The sequence below is a fragment of the Nomascus leucogenys genome, chromosome 15 (assembly GCF_006542625.1).
Source record: "Nomascus leucogenys isolate Asia chromosome 15, Asia_NLE_v1, whole genome shotgun sequence".
NCBI lineage: Eukaryota > Metazoa > Chordata > Mammalia > Primates > Hylobatidae > Nomascus > Nomascus leucogenys.
The window spans coordinates 68,089,668-68,111,754 of NC_044395.1; the positions used below are offsets into that span (position 1 = coordinate 68,089,668).

Genomic DNA, 22,087 nt, shown 5'->3' on the forward strand with positions numbered 1-22,087 from the left:
GGATGTGATGCCCCACAAGTAAGAACCTGACCTTATACATTTAAGGAGTGCACAGTGACTGATAAGGCCATATTTAGCCAGGAAGTGCTCAACTCATCAGCCTTAAGTGATTGGAAAGGAGCAAAGACAATAAATAGTCCAGGGAATTGCTCTTGGCCCAGGTCGCCATTCATTACACCAGATAGCACAGGTAGTAAAGACCTAAATCTTGGATACAAATTCAAGGTAAGATATTTTAAACTTGGCGTAAAATTACAGACCTGTTTCTAAGCCCTTCTGTTTTCTTCTCTATTTTAAACTCAGTTGCTTTATAATTTTACATACAAGGGTAATGCATTTTCATTTCAGCCAGGAGGAAAAGGTTAGGTTCCTCAGGTGCTTTTGAATCTTCATATTTGCAGACAAAATCATTGAAAGGTTTTGATATATTTCTCCTAAGAGTTTTTCTTGAAATTACACCAGGTCACTCAATCATCAGACAAGCTTTTTAAAAAACAAAACAAAACAAAACTGCTCTTTGTCAAATACTGGGCAAGTTGTTGTCTACAAACTCGCTTGGCTGAATTACTGAGCAATTACTTTATGCCCAGAGAAAAGAAAACAACAGCATGGTTCTTACGTGTTTGCTAAGCTCCTGACCCATGCTCTCACGAGTACCCTATCCCATCTGGATCTGAGTGTTGCCCTTCACTATCCACCTTCTTTCATTTAACAATTATTCACTGGACACCTGCTATGTGTCAGGCACTGTCTTAGATGCTGGATTCTTGGTGACAAACATGGCAGACAATGTCCCTAGCCTCATGGAGTGAACATCCTAGTTGTCAGAGGGAATGGGGGGTGGGAGTAAGCAAAAACAAAAACAAAAACAAATAAACAAAAAAAACCCAACAAGCAAACAGATTCTCAGAACCCTGAACCGTTTCTGACATATAGCAGGTGTTCAATAAATATTTGTGATCTAATGGAATGAGCAAGACAGTTTCTGATAGTGATAAGGGATATGAAGGATATTGATGTGAAATAGAGCATTTAGATAGGGTCAACACGGAAGGCTCTGTGAAAAGGTGGTGTATAGGCCAATATGCAAAGAAAAGGAAGGAGCCTGCAGAAAAGTTGTCCCTAAAGTTGAGGAAGAAGCAAATGAAACATCAGGGAGTTAGTAACAAACTGATTGCATTTGAGGACAGAAAGAGAACAATGTAACTGAGACAAACTGAGCAAGAGGGAGAGTAGCACAAACTGATGTCAGAAAGGTAGAGGGAGCTCAGCTATGCTGGCACTATAGAACAAACAAAGGAGTTTGGGCTTAATTTCCAGTGTTATTGGAAGCCATTTGGGGTTGAAGCAGTAAGTCAATGTGATTAAACTCATGAATTAAAAGATCACCATGGCTGCTCTGAGGGGAAAGAATTGGTAGGAGGCAATATTGGAAGAAGGAAGTGCATCAGTTAGGATGTTTTAGCACATCAACAGGTTATAGGTGTAAAAGATATTGATCCCCTCTGCCCTTGGTGTAACCAGGAGAGAAAGAGGCTGGCCAAAGCTGTGGGGCTGTTCTGGCCATAGAAAGATTCATCCTTTAACCAGAGAATGCTGAAAAATTAGCACCATTTTCCATGTCTGTCACAGTGTAAAAAATATTGGAAAGCCCTGCTTCAATACATATTTTTCACGCTTTCTGACCATCAGGCTTCTTTAATACACTCTTTCTATGTTTGGAGAAATTTCCTACTTGGAAACCAGCCTCCAAGACAACTGCTAGTGATCCCCACGTCCTAGCATTTGCTCCCTTGAGTGGTTCCCTCCCACACAGCACCAGGGTTAGTGTGTGTAACCAACAGAACACAACAGAAGTGATAGCATATCACTTCTAAGATTAGGTTATAAAAGATGGTGGCTTATGTCTTGAGCTTCCTCTCTTGCTTTTTCTTTTTTTCTCTCTCTCATCACTCACTCTGGAATAGCTAGCTATTTCTTAAGAATACCCCAGTATCCTTGTGGAGAGGCCAGCATGATGAGAAACTGAGACTTCCAGCCAGTAGCCAACCAGTAGGCACTATTGAAAGCAGCCCCAGTCAAGACTTCAGATGATGCAGTTCTGGCCAGCAAGCTGACTAGAATTTCATGGCAGATCCTGAACCAGAACCACCCACCTAAACTGCTTCTGGATTTCTGACACTTAGATATTGTGAAATGATAAATGTGTGCTGTTTTAAGTTTTTCATTGTGGGGGTAATTTGTTACATAACAATAGATGATAAGTGCATCCTCTTTGTGAACCCTGCTACCACACTCAGCCTCTCTTGCAGTCCTGAGCTTTGTCAACATGATCCTTCTGCCTGAGACTTCAATTTAGGAAAGAATGATATGAAGAAGCCAGTACTGCAGAGAACAAATGCTGGCGAAGGTGGTGGAGGGAGATTTAGCTTTCAAAGGAGGCAGAGGTAAAGTTGCTAGTGGGAAATCTTGTGCCCACCTCTGTCCCTGTGAATGGCTGTGCCTGCACCCAGCAGTGGTGGGAGTGGTAGAGTGAGCATTGGAGCTGTCTGCTGACAGAACATGGATATTGTTTCTGGCTACCTGACCCCCAAGCCTGATTTACTCCAGGATATTCTTTCACACATTTTGTTTAAACTATCTAGTGAGCTCTGTTATTGGCAACTAGGAACCCAGACTGACATAAAAACCTTTGAAGGCAAGTAACAGAAAACACTGCCTCAAAGTAGCTTAAATAATATGGAATGAACTAACTCCCCTAACAGGAAGTGCAGAAGAAGGGGACTGCAGGGGTGAACTGCCAAGATTCTGGCTCCACTGTACTAGAACACTCAAGCCTGGGCCTTTCTCTGTGTGTTTCGTCATCCTTTCTGGCTGGTGGCAGTTTGACTATAGCAGTCTCTTTGTAACAGTGAGGCACCTTATTCAGTAGGCCGCTATAGATTTTCCTTCATGTCTCATTAGCCCTAATTATGTCAGATGCTCCATCCTAAACCTAACACTGGAAAGAAGAATGGTTTTACCACAACTGCCTTGGACTAATTAGTTTTGACCTCCAGGATCTGGGAAAGAAGTCAGACTCCCTCAAAGCACCTGGAAGAAGGTGGCTACATTAAAAAAAAAAATAGGGCTTTTCTGTAGATTAATAGATACTGAGTAAGCAACCAATACTGTCTGCTTTAGGCAGTTTTTACAGGGTCCAGGCAGAGGGTGATGGTGGTTTGTATTAGGGTAATGGAGTAGGGGTGGAGAGAAGGACACACCTAAAAGCAACAAGATTTGCTGATGGATTGGATTAGGAGGGAGAAGGGAAAAAACGAGATAGAAGGAATGATGCATTAGTTTAGACCTGAGCAATTAAATCAATAATTTACTTAGATAAGAAAGGTTGGGTAGAAACAGGTTGAGATGAAGGGGAAGTTACACATTTGAACAGTTGCACATAGACAGATTAATACATGAATTTGAAGCTAAGAGGGAGATCATGGCTGATTATATAAACTTGAGAGTTATCAGCATATAGAAGGAATTTAAAACCATGGAACTGAGTGAAATCCTTAGGGACAAGGGTAGCAAGGGAGAAATGCAAGTCTGAAAACAAAGCTCTGTGGCATGCCAACAATTAGAGGTCAGGTAGAAGAGGGGAAGCCGGTGAAAGAGAAAGAAAGAGAGTAGTCCATGAGAAAAGAAAACCAAGGCACATCTCAGAGGTCCAAGTGGTTAGCTGTTGTCCAGCCTCCCGAGTCCCAATTCCTCCCTGCCCTCACCTCACCCCACTCCATTCCTGACTGTCTATATTTGAAGGTAATGACCAGATTCCACATTTTAACTTGCATCTGTGTTTGAAGTTTCATATAACAGATTAAGTGAGTTTCACTGTCAATTGAGCCTAACCGCCGCTAGATACTGAAGAAAAATAGGGACAGAATTGAAACAAAAACAAAAACAAAAAACTCAAATGCTTTATAAAACCTGTCTACTGTTTTTTTCTTGAATAATATGTGCAAGACATTTTCCTCATAAATGTCATAGTAAATGGCTGAAAACCAGCCTCCACAAACAAGCTTTGAATACATCTTCTAGTATTCCCAAAATTTTAAAACATGAAGTAAATATCATCTCTTCCTATTTGATTCAAGTAGTATCCTTAAAGAAATTCACAAATAACATTATGTTGCTTTAAACGAACTACTATTTCAAATAGGACAAATGATATATAATGAACTTTTTTATATCTTAAAAATTAAGATGTACTTTTATTTTAATCAATGGAGGTTAAAGTTATAGTTTAAAAGGTATACCTCTTCTAATTAAGATATACCTTTTCTTCTAATTAAACCCTCCAAGTCAGGCAGCTATCTACAGTGCATTAAAGTTCAGATTTTGCATAAAAACTCATTATCTAAACTTGATGAGTTTTCCTTCCTTTCAATGCACCACACTGTCAGAAGGGGTCTAAACCAAGAAGATCCTTTAAGAAATGCAAAATAAGACCTCACCTTGGCTCACTGCTGTTCACTGACAAACCTGAGGAATTCTAATTCTTGTCGGAAAGAAATAGTCTTCCATGGGGAATAAAACATTTTAAAAGAAAAAAAACTATATTTTTTGTTATATCTACATGCATCTTGAGACAATGTTTTATATTGCAATAGATAGAGTCCATTACTTCCTCTACTGGCCAAGCCTAGAAAAAGAGTTACTCTATTCCCAGCAAGAAGGAAGAGGTGTTATTTAAAACACACACACACACACTCACCCCCCACACACAGCACATATCTTAGAGATCTATGTGAAAAGGAGTGAAAAATGATAACAGAGAAACTTACTGAGGTACTACCGAGATGGAAGGAGAGAAAAAATATTTGTGTGGTAATAAACAGCAATTATTTTGCAGTTATTGAATAGAAAGAAAATGTATGTTCAGTTATTAGAAAATTTCCGTGCAAAATATGAACTTAGGTGAGTTGCAGATAAATTGAAGTCTCTGTGTTGAAGGAAGGTAACTCTAATGCACATGGATATGAGAGGCTGAAGTGCAGAAGAGAAGTAGCTAAGGACCAGGAAAAAGCCAGTTGGAAGGATTCAGACCACAGTGGAATTGCCAATTGATTAATTAGGATCACGGATTGATTGATTAGTCAAGTGGGACTGGATTAGAAGAATAACAACAGCACAGAGTGTTTTGCTTATAGTCTGTAGTAAATCACCTGGGCTTTAATCAATTCTTTAGTAAGCTGTGTATAATTCATTTCAATGTGTGGATTTGGTTTTCCTGCATTTGTCCAGGGGGATCGTAAGAGTCTGAAAGACTGTACATCAAATTTGAAAAATCCTGCCAGATAATTCTCATAGGAGACTGATGAGGAGACATATTGTATGGTGGTTACATTTCAGTCTCCGGAGTCTCCCAAACATGGGTTCCCATTTCTGTTCCATTGGCTACTAGCTATGTGACTTTGGGCAGGTGAATTAGACTTCAGAGTTTCAATGTTTCCTTCTATAAAGCCCAGATGCTAATTACAATAACTATTTCAAATGCTTATGGAAATGATTAAATTAAAAACATGTAAAGCACAGCACACAGCAGGTGATGCAGAGCAACTGCTTAATAAATATCTGCTGTAAATGGATGCATAGGCTGGTCTGGAAAGACCACATGGGGCTCTAATGTGCGTTGGTCAGACCCTGCCCATCCTCACAAGTAGAAAACAAAATGAAGGCATAGATCTGACTGCAGAGTAGGTGAAGGCATAAGGCCAGTGCTGCCCTTATTGGCCATTTGGGACTATCCGGCTTCATGATGTGAGCTCTGTGCTTTTCCCTGGACCCATCTGGGGTGGTTAAGAGCAGGGCTCAGGAGTCATACTGCCCATCTCCAGCTGATCAGCTGTGTGAATTTGGGCAGGATACCTAGTTTCTGTGCTTACATTTCTTCAGTAGAAAAGTGGTGATAATTAAGAACACCACCCTCCTCATAGGGTTTTTATAGAGGTTATATGAGCTAATATATTTAGGGCATTTTTATTGTGTCTGGCACATAGCATGAGTTCAAAAAACAGTAAAAATAATTTTAATATAACACTGATAATTTTGACTTTGAAATAGACCTCTGGGATTCTAAACTCCACTTTGCTTCCCAATAAGAGCTTTGCAGAATGAATTTATGGAGAGAATGAGAAAGAATAAAGTTAGGAGTAGGTAGATTAGAGGTGGGAAAAAAAGGTCAGGAAAATTTGTAATGGAGATAATTTAAAGTATAACCAGGCCAGGCGAGGTGGCTCACACCTGTAATCCCAGCACTTTGGATGCCGAGGTGTGAGAATCACCTGAGGTCAGGAGTTCGAGAGCACCCTGACCAACATGGTGAAACCCTGTCTCTACTAATAATACAAAAATTAGCTAGGCATGATTATGGGTGCCTGTAATCCCAGCTACTCAGGAGGCTGAGACAGGAGAATTGCTCGAACCCGAGAGGCGGAGGTTGCAGTGAGCTGAGATTGTACCATTGCACTCCAGCCTGGGTGATGAGAGGGAAATTCTGTTTCAATAAATAAATAAATAAATGTAAAGTATTACCAATATGAACAGGATAACATTTCTGAAAGAACATTTCTGAAAAGTAGAGAAAATAAAAGATATATAGAGAAAAAATATTTGTGTGATAAGACAGCAATAATTTTGCAGTTACAATTAATGAATGAATGATACAAGCAGAGAAGGAAAGCTTAAATATGGAAATTAAGAACCAACATGAAAGTTGTATCAAATATCTTTGCATTTACTGTTCACTGAATAAACTTTTGATTAACTGATTGGTTTTTGATTAATTGATTCGTTTTTGATTAATGTGATTAAGCACTAAACTCGGCAGATAACCTGAAGCCTGGTTCTTTGCACAGAGTAGGGCTGAGACAAATGTATGGTTTTTCTATGGTCTCTGAATAAGGCCAGAGGCAATATAGTGGATCTCTCCCTCTTTCTCCCCCTTCCACCTCCTCCTCCCCTTCTTACTTCCTCCCTCTCTTTCTGTGTACACAGAGATTTTTGTCAAAGCTTTGTTACTAAGTAAAGGATCAAGAAAGGGATTACTAAAACTCTTCTTTAAGTGCCCACTGCCCATATTCTCACCCATAAATGTGCACATTTACTTCCTTTTTTCCTAAGCAGGCTGCTGAGTGTCAGTCGACCTGCTCTAGATTCATTTTCATCACTGGGGATGGGGGAGGCTTGCTGTGGGCAATGAGGAAAGGGGTTGGTTCATTGGAATTGTTTTTTCTGGCATCTTTTTGGCTAGTTGGATAGTCTACAATCACTTGTGACACTCTCTAACCAGTTTTGGATTTCATCATCCTCTTCTCTCTTTGGAGCATCCAGAGTGACTGCAGCAGTTGCCCAGACCTGCCCAGGATGAGAATCATCAGCCACTTTGAAAGACAGCTCTAGGGATGCAGAAAGCATTTTTTTTTTAATTCATCTGGTGGTGGAGGGTACTGAGGTCCAGGTTTTTCTCAGTCTCAGTTCAGCAGAAATCTGACCTCTGCTCTCCCTTCTGGCCTTGTTCTGAAAAGATGAACAAATGTAAACCCATGAGAACCTACTAAGAGACAGCAGAGGAGTGCCAGGCCCTCTGACCTGGAACATCGCCTTCTGTTCCTTTCAGTATATTTCGTGTATGGTGTACCTTTTTAAATTCTAAAGCTAACAAATCTCTATTTTCTTTAAAGTGAAAGAAATGGACTTACAACTTTATAATTGTCCATCATAAAACTGGAAAGAAATCCACACAGTCCAGGAGAGAGGAATATGGATTTTGAACATACCAGAACAACTGCCGCTGGAATAATGGTGCAACGATAACACACACACGGGCAAAATAGAGCTGCTCAATTCCGAATTTGCTTTTATTGCTTCTCTCAAGAAAATTCACTCGAAACAGGAAAGAATAAAGCTCACAGATTAAAGGCTATTGATGCCCAAGATGAGAGCGATAGTCAAAGAACATGAACTCTAAATCAGTGCTAGTCTCTTGGTCCAGATAAATTATGTATACTTCAGGGTCTAAAGCAAATGTTAGAATGAATACCTTTTTTGGATAATTAAACAGGAAGTTTTTGAGCATTTGATGGGAGTGCTAATCACTAGGAGGTAGCATGGGTTCACTGAGAACCAGTCATGCTAATCAAATCTTATTTTCTTTTGTTAAAGGCAACTATCTGGCAAGTAACTGAATAAAACAAAATGACAATTAATAGAAAGTTTTGCTGTTAAGAATCCCAAACCATTTCCTAAAGTACAGAATCTAGCTCATAGGAACAGGGGTAAGGATGTGGTCTAAGAGCAGCATGAAAGATTTATGGGATTTCATCCACTGCATGTTGAGATGCTGTAATCCAAGCAGCAACTCAGAAGCCTGAGGCACAGAGAGCAGGAAGTTGATGCTAAAGGGTGAAGGAGTGCTGGGCTCAGCTCAGGAACTCTATTTCAGAAAGGATTTTGACCAATTGCAGCACACGTAGAAGACAGATAAGATGATGAGAGAACCTGAGCAATGTCACACAAAATGTGGATAGATACTGGATATTTGTTTTCTGGACATGACTTGGAGCAGCAGTGTGGCGTGGAAAACGTAGGCTCTGGAGCCAGACAAACTTGAATTTGAATCCTGGCTGTCTCCAATAAGCTGGAGAAGTTACTAAACTTCTTTGCTCTTGTTTCCTCATCTGTAAAATGGAAACATAATGTGTGCCTTGCTGGGTGGTCAGGATTAAATGCAACAATATATATCAAGTGCATGATGGTATATAACAAATGCTTAATAACAATTAGTTATAATCATTAATGTTATCATTCAGGGACATTGTAGGTGAGTTCAAATATCTTTTTCCAAAGGTCTTTTTCTTTTCTTTTCTGCTTTCTTTTCTCTCTTTTTGTTTTTGTTTTTGTTTTTTGAGTCAGGGTTCTATTCTGTCACCCACCAAAGGCTTTTTTCCTCAGCATATAAACTGGAGGTCCTCAAACTTCATTGTTCAGAAGCATTACCCAGTGTCTTATTCTGTTTGTACTGCTGTAACAGGATACCTGAGACTAGGTAACTTAAAAAGAAAAAACATTTATTTTCTTATAATTCTGGAGTCTGGGAAGTCCAAGATCAAGAGACTGGCATCTGCCAAGGGCCTTCTTACTGTATCATCACATGGTAGATGGTGGAAGAGCAAAGAGACAAAAGGGGGCCAAACTCACCCTTTTCTATCAGCATTAATTCTACCCATGCAAGTGGAGCCCTCATGGCCTAATCACCTCATCAACATTCTACCTTTTAATACTGTTAAAATGGCAATTAAATTTCAACATGTATTTTTGTCCAACCATAGCATCTGGGATGCTCTTTACGAAACAATTTTGTAGGTCTGGGTGAATCCCAGGAACCAGCATTTTCATAGGAAATCCAGGCAATTTCAGAATAGAAGCCAAGTGAACCTTACTTTGGGAAACATTGATAAAAACATTCTGAAGTCGCTCCTATCTTCAAACAGCTTTTCTTCTATGCACTTTTTTTTTCAGTTACCATCTTCTCTGTCCTTGTCCTTCTCTCAAAAGATTTACTTTTACTTCTACTTGGTAGGTCTAAACAGCAAAACATCCTAACCAGGGCACCAGGGAAGCTCGGTGTGCCACAGAATGGGTAATACCTGGGCTGAGACGTTGATTCCTTCTGCCACAGTCCCTGCTGGTCACCAGTGGCCTAGTCCCTTACCCCCATGTGCTGTAAAAAGTTCACTTTCTGTCTACGCCACGACAAGTACAAGACTGAGAAGCACTGCCTTAGAGAGCAAGGATCATTGTTTATTTCTTTATATATTACCCAGGACCTGGAAGGCTTCCTGAGTCACAAGGGACTTCCTATGTCATGCTTTCTGAATCATAGAGGAATACATATTTGTTCAATGAATGAAAGAACAAATAGTTGAGGAAAGGTAGCATATTTCATCTAACTCTACTTCTTCAATTTCCACGTACTTTTGAATCCTGTGTTCAGCTGGTTCCACCCTCACCACTCTACTATAATTGCAGAAGAACAGAGGCTTTGGAGCCACAAAGACATGGATTCCAGTCCTGTTTCTATCATTTACCAGTTTTGTGCCTATTTCAGATGTCTATTGCTGCATTAAAAAGTTGCTCCCAAATTCTGTGACTTAAAACAACCACCATTTTATTGCTCATGATTTTGTGGGTGAGAAATTTGGTCAATGGGGATGGTTCACCTCTGCTTCACTTATCGTCTGCTGTGCTCATTTATGGGCTGGAAGGTCCAAGCTCGAGAGGTCCATGGCCTCACTCACATGTGTGAGGTCTTGGGCTGGCTGTTGACTGAGGCATCTGTTTTAGTCTTCCAGGGCTACTGTAACAAAATGGCATATACTTGGTGGCTTAAACAATAGAAATTTATTTTCTCACAGTCAGAAGGCTGGGAAGTCCAAGCTCAAGGTTGCAGCCAATTCCATTTCTAGTGAGGGCTTTCTTCCTGGCTTGCAGAGAGCTGCCTTCTCACTGTGTCCTTACATGGCAGAGAGAAAGCAAACTCTTTGATGACTCTTTTTAAAAATTATTTTTTATTTCCATAGGTTATTGGGGAACAGGTGGTGTTTGGTTACATGAGTAAATTCTTTAGTGGTGATTTGTGAGATATTGGTGCATCCATCACCCAAGCACTATATACTGCACCCTATTTGTAGTCTTTTATCTCCTGCCCCCTTCTCACTCTTTTCCCTGAGTCCCTGAAGTCCATTGTGTCATTCTTATGCCTTTGCATCCTCACAGCTTAGCTCTGCTTGTGAGTGAGAACATATGATGTTTGGTTTTCCATTCCTGAGTTACTCCACTTAGAATAATAGCCTCCAATCTCATCCAGGTCACTATGAATGCCATTAATTCATTCCTTTTTATGGCTGAGTAGTATTCCATCATATACATATATATCACAGTTTCTTTATCCACTTGTTGATTGATGGGCATTTGGGTTGGTTCTGCGTTTTTGCAATTGTGAATTGTGCTGCTATATACATACATGTGCAAGTATCTTTTTCATATAATGACCTCTTTTCCTCTGGGTAGATACCCAGTAGTGGGACTGCTGCATCAAATGGTAGTTCTACTTTTAGTTCTTTAAGGAATATCTACACTGTTTTCCATAGTGGTTGTACTAGTTTACATTCCCATCGGCAATGTAGAATTGTTCCTTGTTCACTGCATCCACACCAACATCTACTATTTTTTGATTTTTTAATTATGGTCATTCTTGCAGGAGTAAGGTGGTATCGCATTGTGCTTTTGATTTCAATTTCCCTGTTCATTAGTATGTTGAGCATTTTTTCATGTTTGTTGGCTATTTGTATATTTTCTTTTGAGAATTGTCTATTCATGTCCTTATCCCACTTTTTGATGGGATTATTTGTTTTTTTCTTGTTGATTTGTTTGAGTGCATTGTAGATTCTGGATATTAGTCCTTTGTCAGATGTATAGATTGTGAAGATTTTTCTCCCATTCTGTGAGTTGTCTGTTTACTCTGCTGACTGTTTATTTTTTTGCCATGCAAAAGCTCTTTAGTTTAATTAAGTCCCAGAAATGTATCTATCTTTGTTTTTATTGCATTTGTTTTTGGGTTCTTGGTCATGAAATCCTTGCCTAAGTCAATGTCTAGAAGAGTTTTTACAATGTTATCTTCCAGAATTTGTATAGTTTCAGTTCTTAGATTTAAGTCCTTAATCCATCTTGAGTTGATTTTTGTATAAGGTGAGAGATGAGGATCCAGTTTCATTCTCCTACATGTGGCTAGCCAATTATTGCAGCACCATTTGTTGAAAAGGGTGTCCTTTCCAAATAAAATACTTAGAAATATACCTAAACAAGGAGGTGAAAAACCTCTACAAGGAAAACTACAAAACACTGCTGAAAGAGATCAGAGATGACACAAACAAATGGAAACATGTCCCATGCTCATGGATGGGTAAAATTAATATTGTGAAAATGACCATACTGCCAAAAGCAATCTACAAATTCAACACAATTCCCACCAAAATACCACCATCATTCTTCATAAAATTACAAAAAACAATTCTAAAATTCATATGGAACCAAAAAAGAGCCCACATAGCCAAAGCAAGACTAAGCAAAAAGAACAAATCTGGAGGCATCACATTACCTGATTTCAAACTATACTATAAGACCATAGTCACCAAAACAGCATGGTACTTGTATAAAAATAGGTATACAGACTAATGGAACAGCACAGAGAACCCAGAAATAAACCCAAATACTTACAGCCAACTGGTTTGATGATTCTTATAAAGAAACTAGTCCTATTGGATCAGGGCTCTATCTTTATGACCTCGTTTACTCTTAATTAAGTCCTATCTCCAAATACAGAGACATCGGGAATTAGGGCTTCAACATAAGAATTTACAGTTCACTCTATAGCAGTATCTCACTTCCCTTCTGTATGATATTCTTTCTCCACATTGTTTCTCATTCTTCTGGACCCCTCTCCAGCAAGATATCCTGTAAAAGTTTCAAGATCTTTTCAAGTCTAGACTCAGCTCAGAATTTCACTTCTACACATTCTGTTGAATAAAGTGAGTCACAAGGCAGGCCCAAATTCAAGGAGAAGGGGAATAGACTTGACTTCTTGATGGGAAGAGTGGTAAAATCACACTCCAAAAGGACACATGGAATTGGAGGGATGGCTGTGGCTGTCTTTGGAAACAGTCTACCAATTTGTCCTTGAACAAATTGTTTAACCACCTGATTTTACTTTCTTTGCCTATAAAATAGGAAATATAGCATCAACCACTTTGGGATGTTGTAAGTAATAGATTAAGAAAGTGTGTTTAGCACCTAGTACATTGCAGTAGAAACATAACAGAAACAACAAAAACACATATTGGTTGAGCCCATACTATGTGGCAGCACTATTACAAGCACTTAAATATATTGCTTTATGTAATCTTTGTAACAGTCCAAAGATACTCGTTATCTTTAAGATAAGATGAGAAACCCTAGGCACAAAAATGTTAACTTGCACAAGGTTGGTTGCATAGTAACTAGTCTGTCTAAATCTTGAATGTCTTACTATCTGCTTTATCCAAAGGACACTTTTTAGTTTTTTCTCTTTAAACTATATTTGAAAGTTTACAGCTGATGTTGTTGCTCTTTCCTCTACCAAACACTCCTCCTCCCGTGATCACTATGACTCCCCTCTGTACAATCTTTCCTCCTTCTCTGATTGCTACCTTCCAATCTCCTCTTTCATTTCTTCAACTCTTCTTTCTTGAAGGAACCATCCCATGTGGCAACTCAGTTTCTACCTTTCCAATGATGATTGCCAGTCTTCCCTCTCTCCTAAACTCTAGGCTTGCATTTCTAAGTGTTATTAGGGTGTGAGCACATATGACTCAGGTAAAGTTTTGAAACATTTGTGCCTTTCACTTCTTTCTTATTCCATTGGTTGCAATCTTGTCACTTAATACCTGAAATCCTTTTCAAATTTGGATGTTTCTAGCAATCAGCTAATGCCTTTGGCCTGGTTTAGGCCTTCATCATCTCTTGCCTGGTTTATCAAAGTCATTTTTTAACTGAACTTGTTGCTTTCAGTTCCTTTCTGACATAATGGCATTAGTGTAATATTTCTACTTGCTTCAACACACATACCTTCTCACCATTACTCTATGTCCCCCCTGTCCCCCTCCCCCCAGCATCACACTATCTCTGGTGTCACCTTCTCTGTTCATGGCCTTTTTCTCCTTCTCTAGCGGTTGCCCCCTTTGAAGAAACAGCATCTGCTCAATCTCCTCTACAGGCTCCCTTAAAGCTGGTTTCTCCTCCCTCTGTTTGTCTCTTCGCAACTCTCTGGAGGCATCTTTACCTTTACAACTTTGCATTTTCTCTGCTATTCCCATATAAGTTCCCTGAAGCCCTAGTACCATTCACAGCAGGATTTCAAAGCTTGCCTGTTGCGTGAGCATTCCATAGGATCCCAAATTATCTTTCTGTGCAATATGAATTGTGATATGTCCGTAGAGACGGCACAACCTCATGGCTAAAAATCATAGTTACCAGTTCTAGAGATCCTACTCTAATTGCTCTAGATTGGGGGCCTGAACACCAGTATTACAAAAAAGACAAAAGAAAAAGAAGGAAAAAAGAAAAAAAGAAAGAAAGAAAGAAAGAAAGAGAAAATCAAAGCTAACTTCATCATGTATGAATTTGAGCAAGTAACACCTTTGTGAGTCCCCAGCCCCCAGTTTTTCATTGGTAAAATGAGGATAACAATTACACAGACCTCGTTGGGCTATGTACAGAATTAAATGAGATTATGTACCTAAAAGGCTTGTGGCACAGTGACACACACACACACACACACACACACACACACAGTACTTCGTGGTTATTTCTAGGCTTTATTGCTTGAAAGGCTGAAAAGATGGGTGGATGAGAGGTGCCCTGAGGTTCCTTCCAGCTCTCCAAGATTCTGTGATACTCCTCTTTGGGTGCTGAAGACACTTTGGCAATGTTTGGATTTCCAAACGGTTGCTTAGAAAACTAACTGGGACCTACGAAGCCCAGGTAAGCCTTGGGGTCTTTCCCAGGAGTCGTTTATTTATTTGATCTTAGTTCTGACCTAGAGCCTCCACCTTCTCCAAATCACCACAGTGGTCGAAAAGGGCCTGTGCTTGGGAAATCCTTCCTTTGTTGGCGAATCTTGGACCCAAACCCTGCATTTGGGAATCTGACACCCATAGGCCCGTGGTTCAAACCCAGGCGGCTTTTTCCAAGTTCGAAGCAGGGACTCGGTTCTGCGCATCTGGCGGGTGTGCCCAGATTCTAACCTTTGCACTGGGCATCCAAGAACGTGCTTTGGACACACTCAGGGTGGTGGGATCGGGTGTTTGGTTTGCATCAGGGATGAGGGGTGGAGTAGCGAAAGCGCCCGGAGCGCGCACTCGCTCACACTCCTCAAGCCAGGGAGGGCGCGGCCGCTCTGGGCGCGAGGTCCCAAGCCAAGTCTCGCGCTCGGCCAGGAGCCGGGGAGTACCCCAGGTCCCCAGTCTGGGGCCGCTGCGATCCTACCCTGCGGCGCGCACTCCTGACCTGGCCCCGCCCCCCGGCGGCCGCGAGTAGCAGGCGGAGCGCAAGCAGAGAGGCGCTCTGGGATGTGCGGCACCGCCTCTCCTCGGTGTCGGGGGAGGGACGGAGGGACCGGGCGGGAGAGAGAGAAAGCCTGACCGATCGGCTGGCGAAGAGCTGCATGCAACCGGTGGGAGGCCGGGCTGGCTGGGTCTGGGGCTCGGGCTCGGGCTCGGACCGTTTCCCGGCTGGTCCCTGGCGGTGAGCGCGGACGGCCCGGAGGCGGCGGCTCTGAGGTGGCAGGCGGAGGGCTGTCTCCTGCGCCCGCCTGCCCGGCGCGGTCCGAGGATGCGGGGGGGCGATGCCCGGGGCCAGGGACGCGCTCTGTCACCAGGCGCTGCAGCTGCTGGCCGAGCTCTGTGCCCGTGGGGCCCTGGAGCACGACAGCTGCCAGGATTTCATTTACCACCTGCGGGACCGTGCCAGACCCCGGCTCCGCGACCCAGGTGAGTGCCGCCACCGCCGCCTGGAGGGACCTAAGGGCCCTGGGCTGGGACTTGGGGCCGCACCGGGGCCTGAGGCACAAGAGCGACGCGGACTGGGAGAGGGCGGGGGGCGGCCACCGAGCCAGGAGAGTGATCAAGAACCAGCGCACTGTGGCCTGATGCTGTAACCAGGCGGGGACCCGGGCGGTGGCTACTGCACGGTGGCCGACTCCGGGTCGGCTAGGGCAGGGTTGGAGGGACCACGCCCGCCACCTGCGCTCCCTTCGCCAAGGCTCCTGGGGGCGGCTCCCTAGCTCCGAGCTACGCTCTCCACTTCCCGGGCTATCTGCACTCAGAGAGAGGGGAGGCCGCGGCGGCCTCGGAGCCGTGGGAAGGGGGACGAGGCCGTAGGAAACTCTGGGAAGTTGGGAGTTGGAGACGGCCCCGGGCTGGGGCCGAATCCCACCGGGTGCTGCTCATCCTTTCTCCCAAGCGTCTAGTTCCTTTCCTTGGTCTGGGGTGAGAAGGGCGGGACGCGATCCGGCGTTGGGCCGGGGAGACGGTGCTTCTGGTCTTGGGCAGACGGGCCTGAACTCGTTGCCGGCGGGTCGCACGGCGTGGAGGTGACCTGGGCCTGGGCGCTAGGCTCGACCAGCGACTACCGCCGGCCACAATGGGGTCCGTAGACTCGTCGGTCCTGGCTTGTGCACCTGTAGTTATTCCTAGTGAAAGTTGCAAAGCTCTTAACTTTGGAAAGTTCATTTATTTTGGCATTTGACCAATTAAGGTTGGAGGAGGGAGTATTAGTGGAGCCATTTGCTTTTCCTGAGGTCCCTGGGTCTCCCAGGTCGTCTCATCCATTACTGGCTACTGGAAAATGCATTCCTTCCGATGTTTGCTTGAGATGTTTCTCACCTGGAGAAATAGTTTTCTCGAATATTCTCCCAAACTAAGTACTTACCAAAACAGCATATTGTGGTTGAATTGTTAAAAATGGGATGAGAAAATGGCCTTTCTTTTGATATTGCTACGTATAAATATTGGAAATGAGCTATTGCCTTGCAAATTATGATGTATGACTTGAAACCAATTTATTATATAAAAATCCATTTATCCAAAAGATAAATTAAAGAATTATTTGATTTATAAAGAGAGTCACACTGAGCCAGGCTTAAATAGCATATCCTTGATATATTCAAGATGGGTGTGTGGGGTGAAGTCATCTGCTAAAATTTTAAAGTTTATATCAGATTTTCCCTACTAGAGGTTTTTTTCCTATTGAAAAAGAAAAAATATTGTTTTCCATTGCCAGTGGTTATATTAACTAAGTTTATTGAATGATCATTGATATATTACTTCAAAGTGGATAATTAGGTGGAGAAATACTGATCCCAGTGTTTTCCAGGGAGGTTTAATGTCCAGCCTATGTGCACATCATTGCTGGATGTGATGTGCTGAATAAACCACAGTCCCTTATCTCACAAGCTGGAGTCCCAGGAAGATGTCTTAAGTCGGGGAAGTTCGTCCTTAAGCAGCAGAAGCAAGACAATTATTTTGCATGCTTTGCCCAAAGCAAGTATTAATATTGAAACATCTCACTTCCTTGCCTGTGAGCAGGCCACGAGTTCTCCTTGTTATCCCACATAAGCAGTTGTCTTTGGCTTTACAAGAGAAGATGGATGAGGCCTATTTCTGAGTCACATCTTTTTGGCCAGTTTTCTGCCTCTGCTCCTTTTAATCCAGGAGCTGGATCCTATGTTCTCAGGTTCTCTTCAACCCCTACACCAGGCAACCCCTGAGAAAGAGTCACTAAGACTTCTTACAAGAGGAAATCTGATTCCTTGGCGGAGGAGTAGCTAGAGATAGGAGTCGACCTTGCTGCTCTGAGTTCCTGAGAGCAGTGCTCTGCTTTCTTAAACTAGGACACAAGGGTTTTGAAGTAGCCCCATGCCCCTCTGGCTCTTTGGTTTGTGTTGGAAAGTAGCCAGCTCATGAGGGCAGGGGTGGGGGTGTTCGAGTGCAAGGTGAGAGGAAATGAGGCCAAAGATTACATCCAAAGTGCACCTTCTCCTTCAGGACACTTCTCCCTTCATTTCCAAATCTCCCTTCATTTCCCTCCTTCCTTGCCTTGCCGACATTAATTCTTACATCAGATGCATTTGTCTTCATCCCTCTAAAGCAAGAGTGGCTTTAATCTCTGAACCCTAAAAGCTGAGTAGCTAGAAAAGCTGCACCACACAACACCGTGTGAATAATGTCCCTGCTGTTGATAGTGTGAACCAGAACAACCATGCACAGCAGCCCTGAGACATGGGTTCCTAGAGAGAGTCATCTCTGTAAATGGATGACTTCTTTTTCTGGAAAGGAATCCACCTGAATGCCATGTCCCAGCTTTCTCTGTTATTGTCCATTCACGGCCACCCTGTGATAGCTAGGTTTTCTCAAGCTCAACTAAGGACTTTGGTTATAAAAGGAGAAAAAAGATATAATTTCCTGTGGACAGCAGAGTGACCCGGCATCTAGGAAATTTACTCATTTTTTCAGAGGTGTGGAAAGACTAGGGCGCAGACCAGTGGGTCTGAGCCATCAGAAAGGTTCTTTTTTGTCTAGGTAGTTATAGTGCCCTGTTGGGGGAGTACCGCACCCAGATTTCCCTGACTTGGTGTTCACAGAGGACTTGATGCAATTGTGATTTAAAAAAATAAGCCTAAGTCACAATTGGAACTGAAGTGCCTCACCCAGTCTGTCATCTGTACCAACTTGTGGAAAGGAAAGTGCTGAGTGTGAGCACTTTTGTCCATAGAAAGCAATTAGAATGCTCTGTTGGTTGCCTTTATGGTGTTTTATATGTTAATGATGTGGGACATAAACTTGCAGGCCTCAGAGACTAGCCTTTAAGGCAGAGGGAACAGCAAGCGCCAAAGGCCCTGAGGTGGTAGCATTATTGATATGATTCTAGAAATGGTGACTTCAGAGGTGGCTGGAGAGGTGTGAAAGAGATGGAGAGTGATAAGACATATGGTCAAGAGTTAGAGAGGGTGGATCATGCAGAGTCTTGTAAACCATTATAAAGACTTTGGTTTTTACTCTGAATGAGATAGGAAGCCATTAGAAGGTGCTGAGCAGAGAAGTGACAACACTTTGACTGCTATGTTGAAGAGCAAAGGTGAAGTCAGAGAAACCTCTTAGGAAGCTATTTCAGAAATCCAGACAGAGGTGATAGTGACTTCAACAGGGATAGTGGTAATGGAGGTGATGAGAAGTAATTGTATTATGAACACAATTTGCAGGTACAGCCACAAGTATTTATTGAAGGAAGAGATGTGAAAGGTGAGAGAAGGGCAATTAAGGATGCTTCAAAGGCTTTTTGACCTAAAAAATTCCATGTACAAGTAGAAGTCTTCAGGAAGAAGGTAGGGGTAAGGAGGGAAATCATGAGGTTTATTTTTTATTTTATTTTAACTTTTTGTAACACATTAAGTGTGTGATGCCTCTTTAGATAGCTAAGCTGTTTTACAGTTGAACAGTGACCTGAGGTATGAGTATCCTCTTTAACGTCAGTTGCTCCATGCTCGTATTTTTTAACTGGAGACTTCGCTGTCAAAAAGATTAATTGGTTGTAGAACAGCATGTATTGTTAGAAGGTTTTCCTTGTAGGTAATTAAAAGGGCTCTTAAATTTCTACCCATGGATCTTGATTATACGTTTTTTGGTGAAAAAGCATTAGTCTTATCCCTCTTCTCCATCATACACCTTTGGCTATTAGGAGGTAAACTATCCTAACTTCTCTAGATCCACTCTTTCCAAGGAACGGAAAGGAGGATTGGATCATGAAATGTCTAGGTCTTAAACATGGTTTTATCATTTTCTTTTTAAGTGTTTTCTTCTGTAGGGTGCCAACCATGTCTGTGCCAAGCACTCTATGTAGGTCATTTCACTAGTCCTCACAAGTCTTTTAAGCACTTATCTGTGTTCCAGCAGCAGCAGCAGCTTCTGGGAGCTTGTTAGAATTGGAGAATCTCAGTTATGTCCCAGACCCACTGAATATGAATCTGTATATTAATAGGATCCTCAGGTGAGAGTTGTAGACACATTAAAGTTCAAGAACCATGGCTAAAAGTGATTGATATATATGAGTAAACTGAAATCCAGAGAAGTAAACTAGCCCAGGGCCATGGAGTCCATTTAAAAGAAGAATTGGGTCTAAGTCAAAGTAGCTTCTTAGGTAGTCACATCACATGTACTGAAAACTGAGGAGTTATTGTCAATGAAAATTTTCTAGGTGTTTTTCATAAGAGCCACCCTTAGACCTACTTTCTCTCTTCTGTACTTGTATGACGGATTTAATCCCTAAGTGTAGGTCACATTCTATGTAGTTGTAAAGATTCAGCTTAGTATTTTTGATTATGAATTCTGTTATCCAGGATACTGGTTTTCCATTCACATTCCAACTCCATATTCTGGAGATTTTTCTGCATGTTCTCTGTGTCTGTACCCAAGGTCTAGAAAAGGTTCAGCAGGTCAGAGTGTGAAGCAGAGCCTTAAGACTCATGATTAGTGATTCTTCTCTCCACGTAAATATTACTCTATTCAAGGAAAGCTTTTTCTAGATCATGGTTTTCAACGTTGGCTGCACATTAGGAATACTTAGGGAGCTGGAACAAACAAACAAAGATAAAACAAACAACAACAACAACAAAAACTACCAATGACTGGGCTGCACCCTAGACCAGTTTTAAATCACAATCTCTGGGAAATGGGCCTGGTATCAGTATTTTAAAGTTCATCTGTTGATTCTAAGGTGCAGCCAAGTAGAGAACAACCTTTGAGACCACTGGGCAAAGAATGCATCCACCTAACCCTTCTCAGCTCAGCTCACATTTGTTTCTTGCAAAATTAGGAAAGATAGTCTCAAAAACCAGGAACCTTGACTGTTACCCTGTACAGCTAGTACCCATATCAACTGATTCTTAACTTTCTTTTAACAACATTATCCTAAATTTTTCTTTTGAGGGCTCATTGAACACATCATAAGGCTCTATTATGTCCACCAATCTGAGAGGGGAAAAAACAAACAAATCAAGAAAAATCTTGTCTAAATAGAGTGTCATTAAAAGGTCAGAATATAGAACCTTCACAAATGTCACCCTATGTTAAATTATAATGAAGTCACTTATTAGAAAATGTACATGTAAAATAATAATTAAATATAGTTTCTATGAAAAAAATCTCCAAAATAATCATCAAGATTAAATATTAGCCTTGATTCAAATTTTTCTAAGATAGTCAAAAGAGAATCAGTCTTGAAACACTGGATGTTTATGAATAGACCTTGGTGTGATTATGCACAATGGGATTAATTTTTTTAAATTAATGTTAATTGCAATCAGGAAAAAGAGTCTTCTAAGGAATGAGTGGCATATTGGATGCACAATATGTGAAGATCTAATTTGCATTTACTTCGGTGACATTTTAGGGCTCCTTCATAAATATTTTATTTAAACAAGTGTGTTTTCATCTCTGCGGGACTCCTCTACATGAACCAGTGAGTGATTTAGTCATGAGGTAATTATCAAGAGGGGAAAACAAAAGCAAATTGTAGTAAAGGCATCACAGGCAGCCCTATGGCCAGCTGCCTCTTTCAAAATAAACAATCAAAAGCACAAACTTTTTGATGTGGGATAAACTCTCAAGGAAAAATTAAACTGACACCTGAAGGAAATCATCCTAAAATTTTCTATTATGTATAGAGCATAGATGTTGCTTTCATTGAAAAAGCATTGAGGCACTTTTATGTTTGTGCTGCAAGTGCAATTTCCCATATGGTTGACTTAAAAACATTCATAATCTCTTCCTAACAGGTTGACTTGAGGGAACTAACAAGTTCACATTCCAAAGTGTATAGAGAAAGTGGAGGAGCTTAGTGAGAGGCATAAATGGGGGAGCAGTCTCACTTTTAAAAGGACAAGTATGGAGTATGTATTTCTATTTTCTGAATGAAGTTGAATAAAATCACCATTTGTGGAGAAGTATTCAGTTTTCACTGCAATCTTGGAGCAATAAATGTGCATCACGACTTCTTTTTCTTTCAAATGTTTCATTTGGTGGGCTCTAGGAAGGGCTTTAGACCACATCAAACCCTGAGGACTAGGCTTTGCAGATCTCTTTGAAATCTTCATATGTCCTTGCACATGTATTTTATCACACAAAAACTTTAAATCAACATTGATAGAACTGTACCTGAAAGAAAAAAAAATCTTCCAGGACATCAAGATGACAAAGTGGAATAAGCAAGGACTTTGGAGTTAGACTCTGACTGCATTTACTACCTTAGTGACCTTGAGTAAAGTATTTCACTCTTCATTTCATTCATCTATAAAATGGGAGTGGAAGATTGCTGTAACATTGTGCCCAGAGTAAATGCTCAAATAAATGATCAATAAATTGATGTTGTTGGTAGTATCACCTCCCATGTTTCC

General features: G+C 41.5%; 1 protein-coding gene across 3 annotated transcripts in view; it reads left to right on the forward strand.

Annotated features, from left to right (window-relative positions):
- The first annotated feature begins 15,201 nt into the window (after positions 1-15,201).
- The window catches only part of SYT9 (synaptotagmin 9), a 220,289-nt gene continuing 213,403 nt past the window's right edge, over positions 15,202-22,087 (forward strand). For 2 of the 3 annotated variants that reach the window (XR_004033610.1, XM_030829060.1), the window contains exon 1: positions 15,209-15,629. Coding sequence is in view for 2 of the 3 variants with exons in the window: in XM_030829060.1 (XP_030684920.1) it covers positions 15,485-15,629 (145 nt within the window). In the remaining variant the exon portion in view is untranslated. Of the gene's footprint in view, positions 15,630-22,087 lie in introns of all 3 variants that reach the window. The other variant, XM_003254882.3, reaches the window with a different exon arrangement.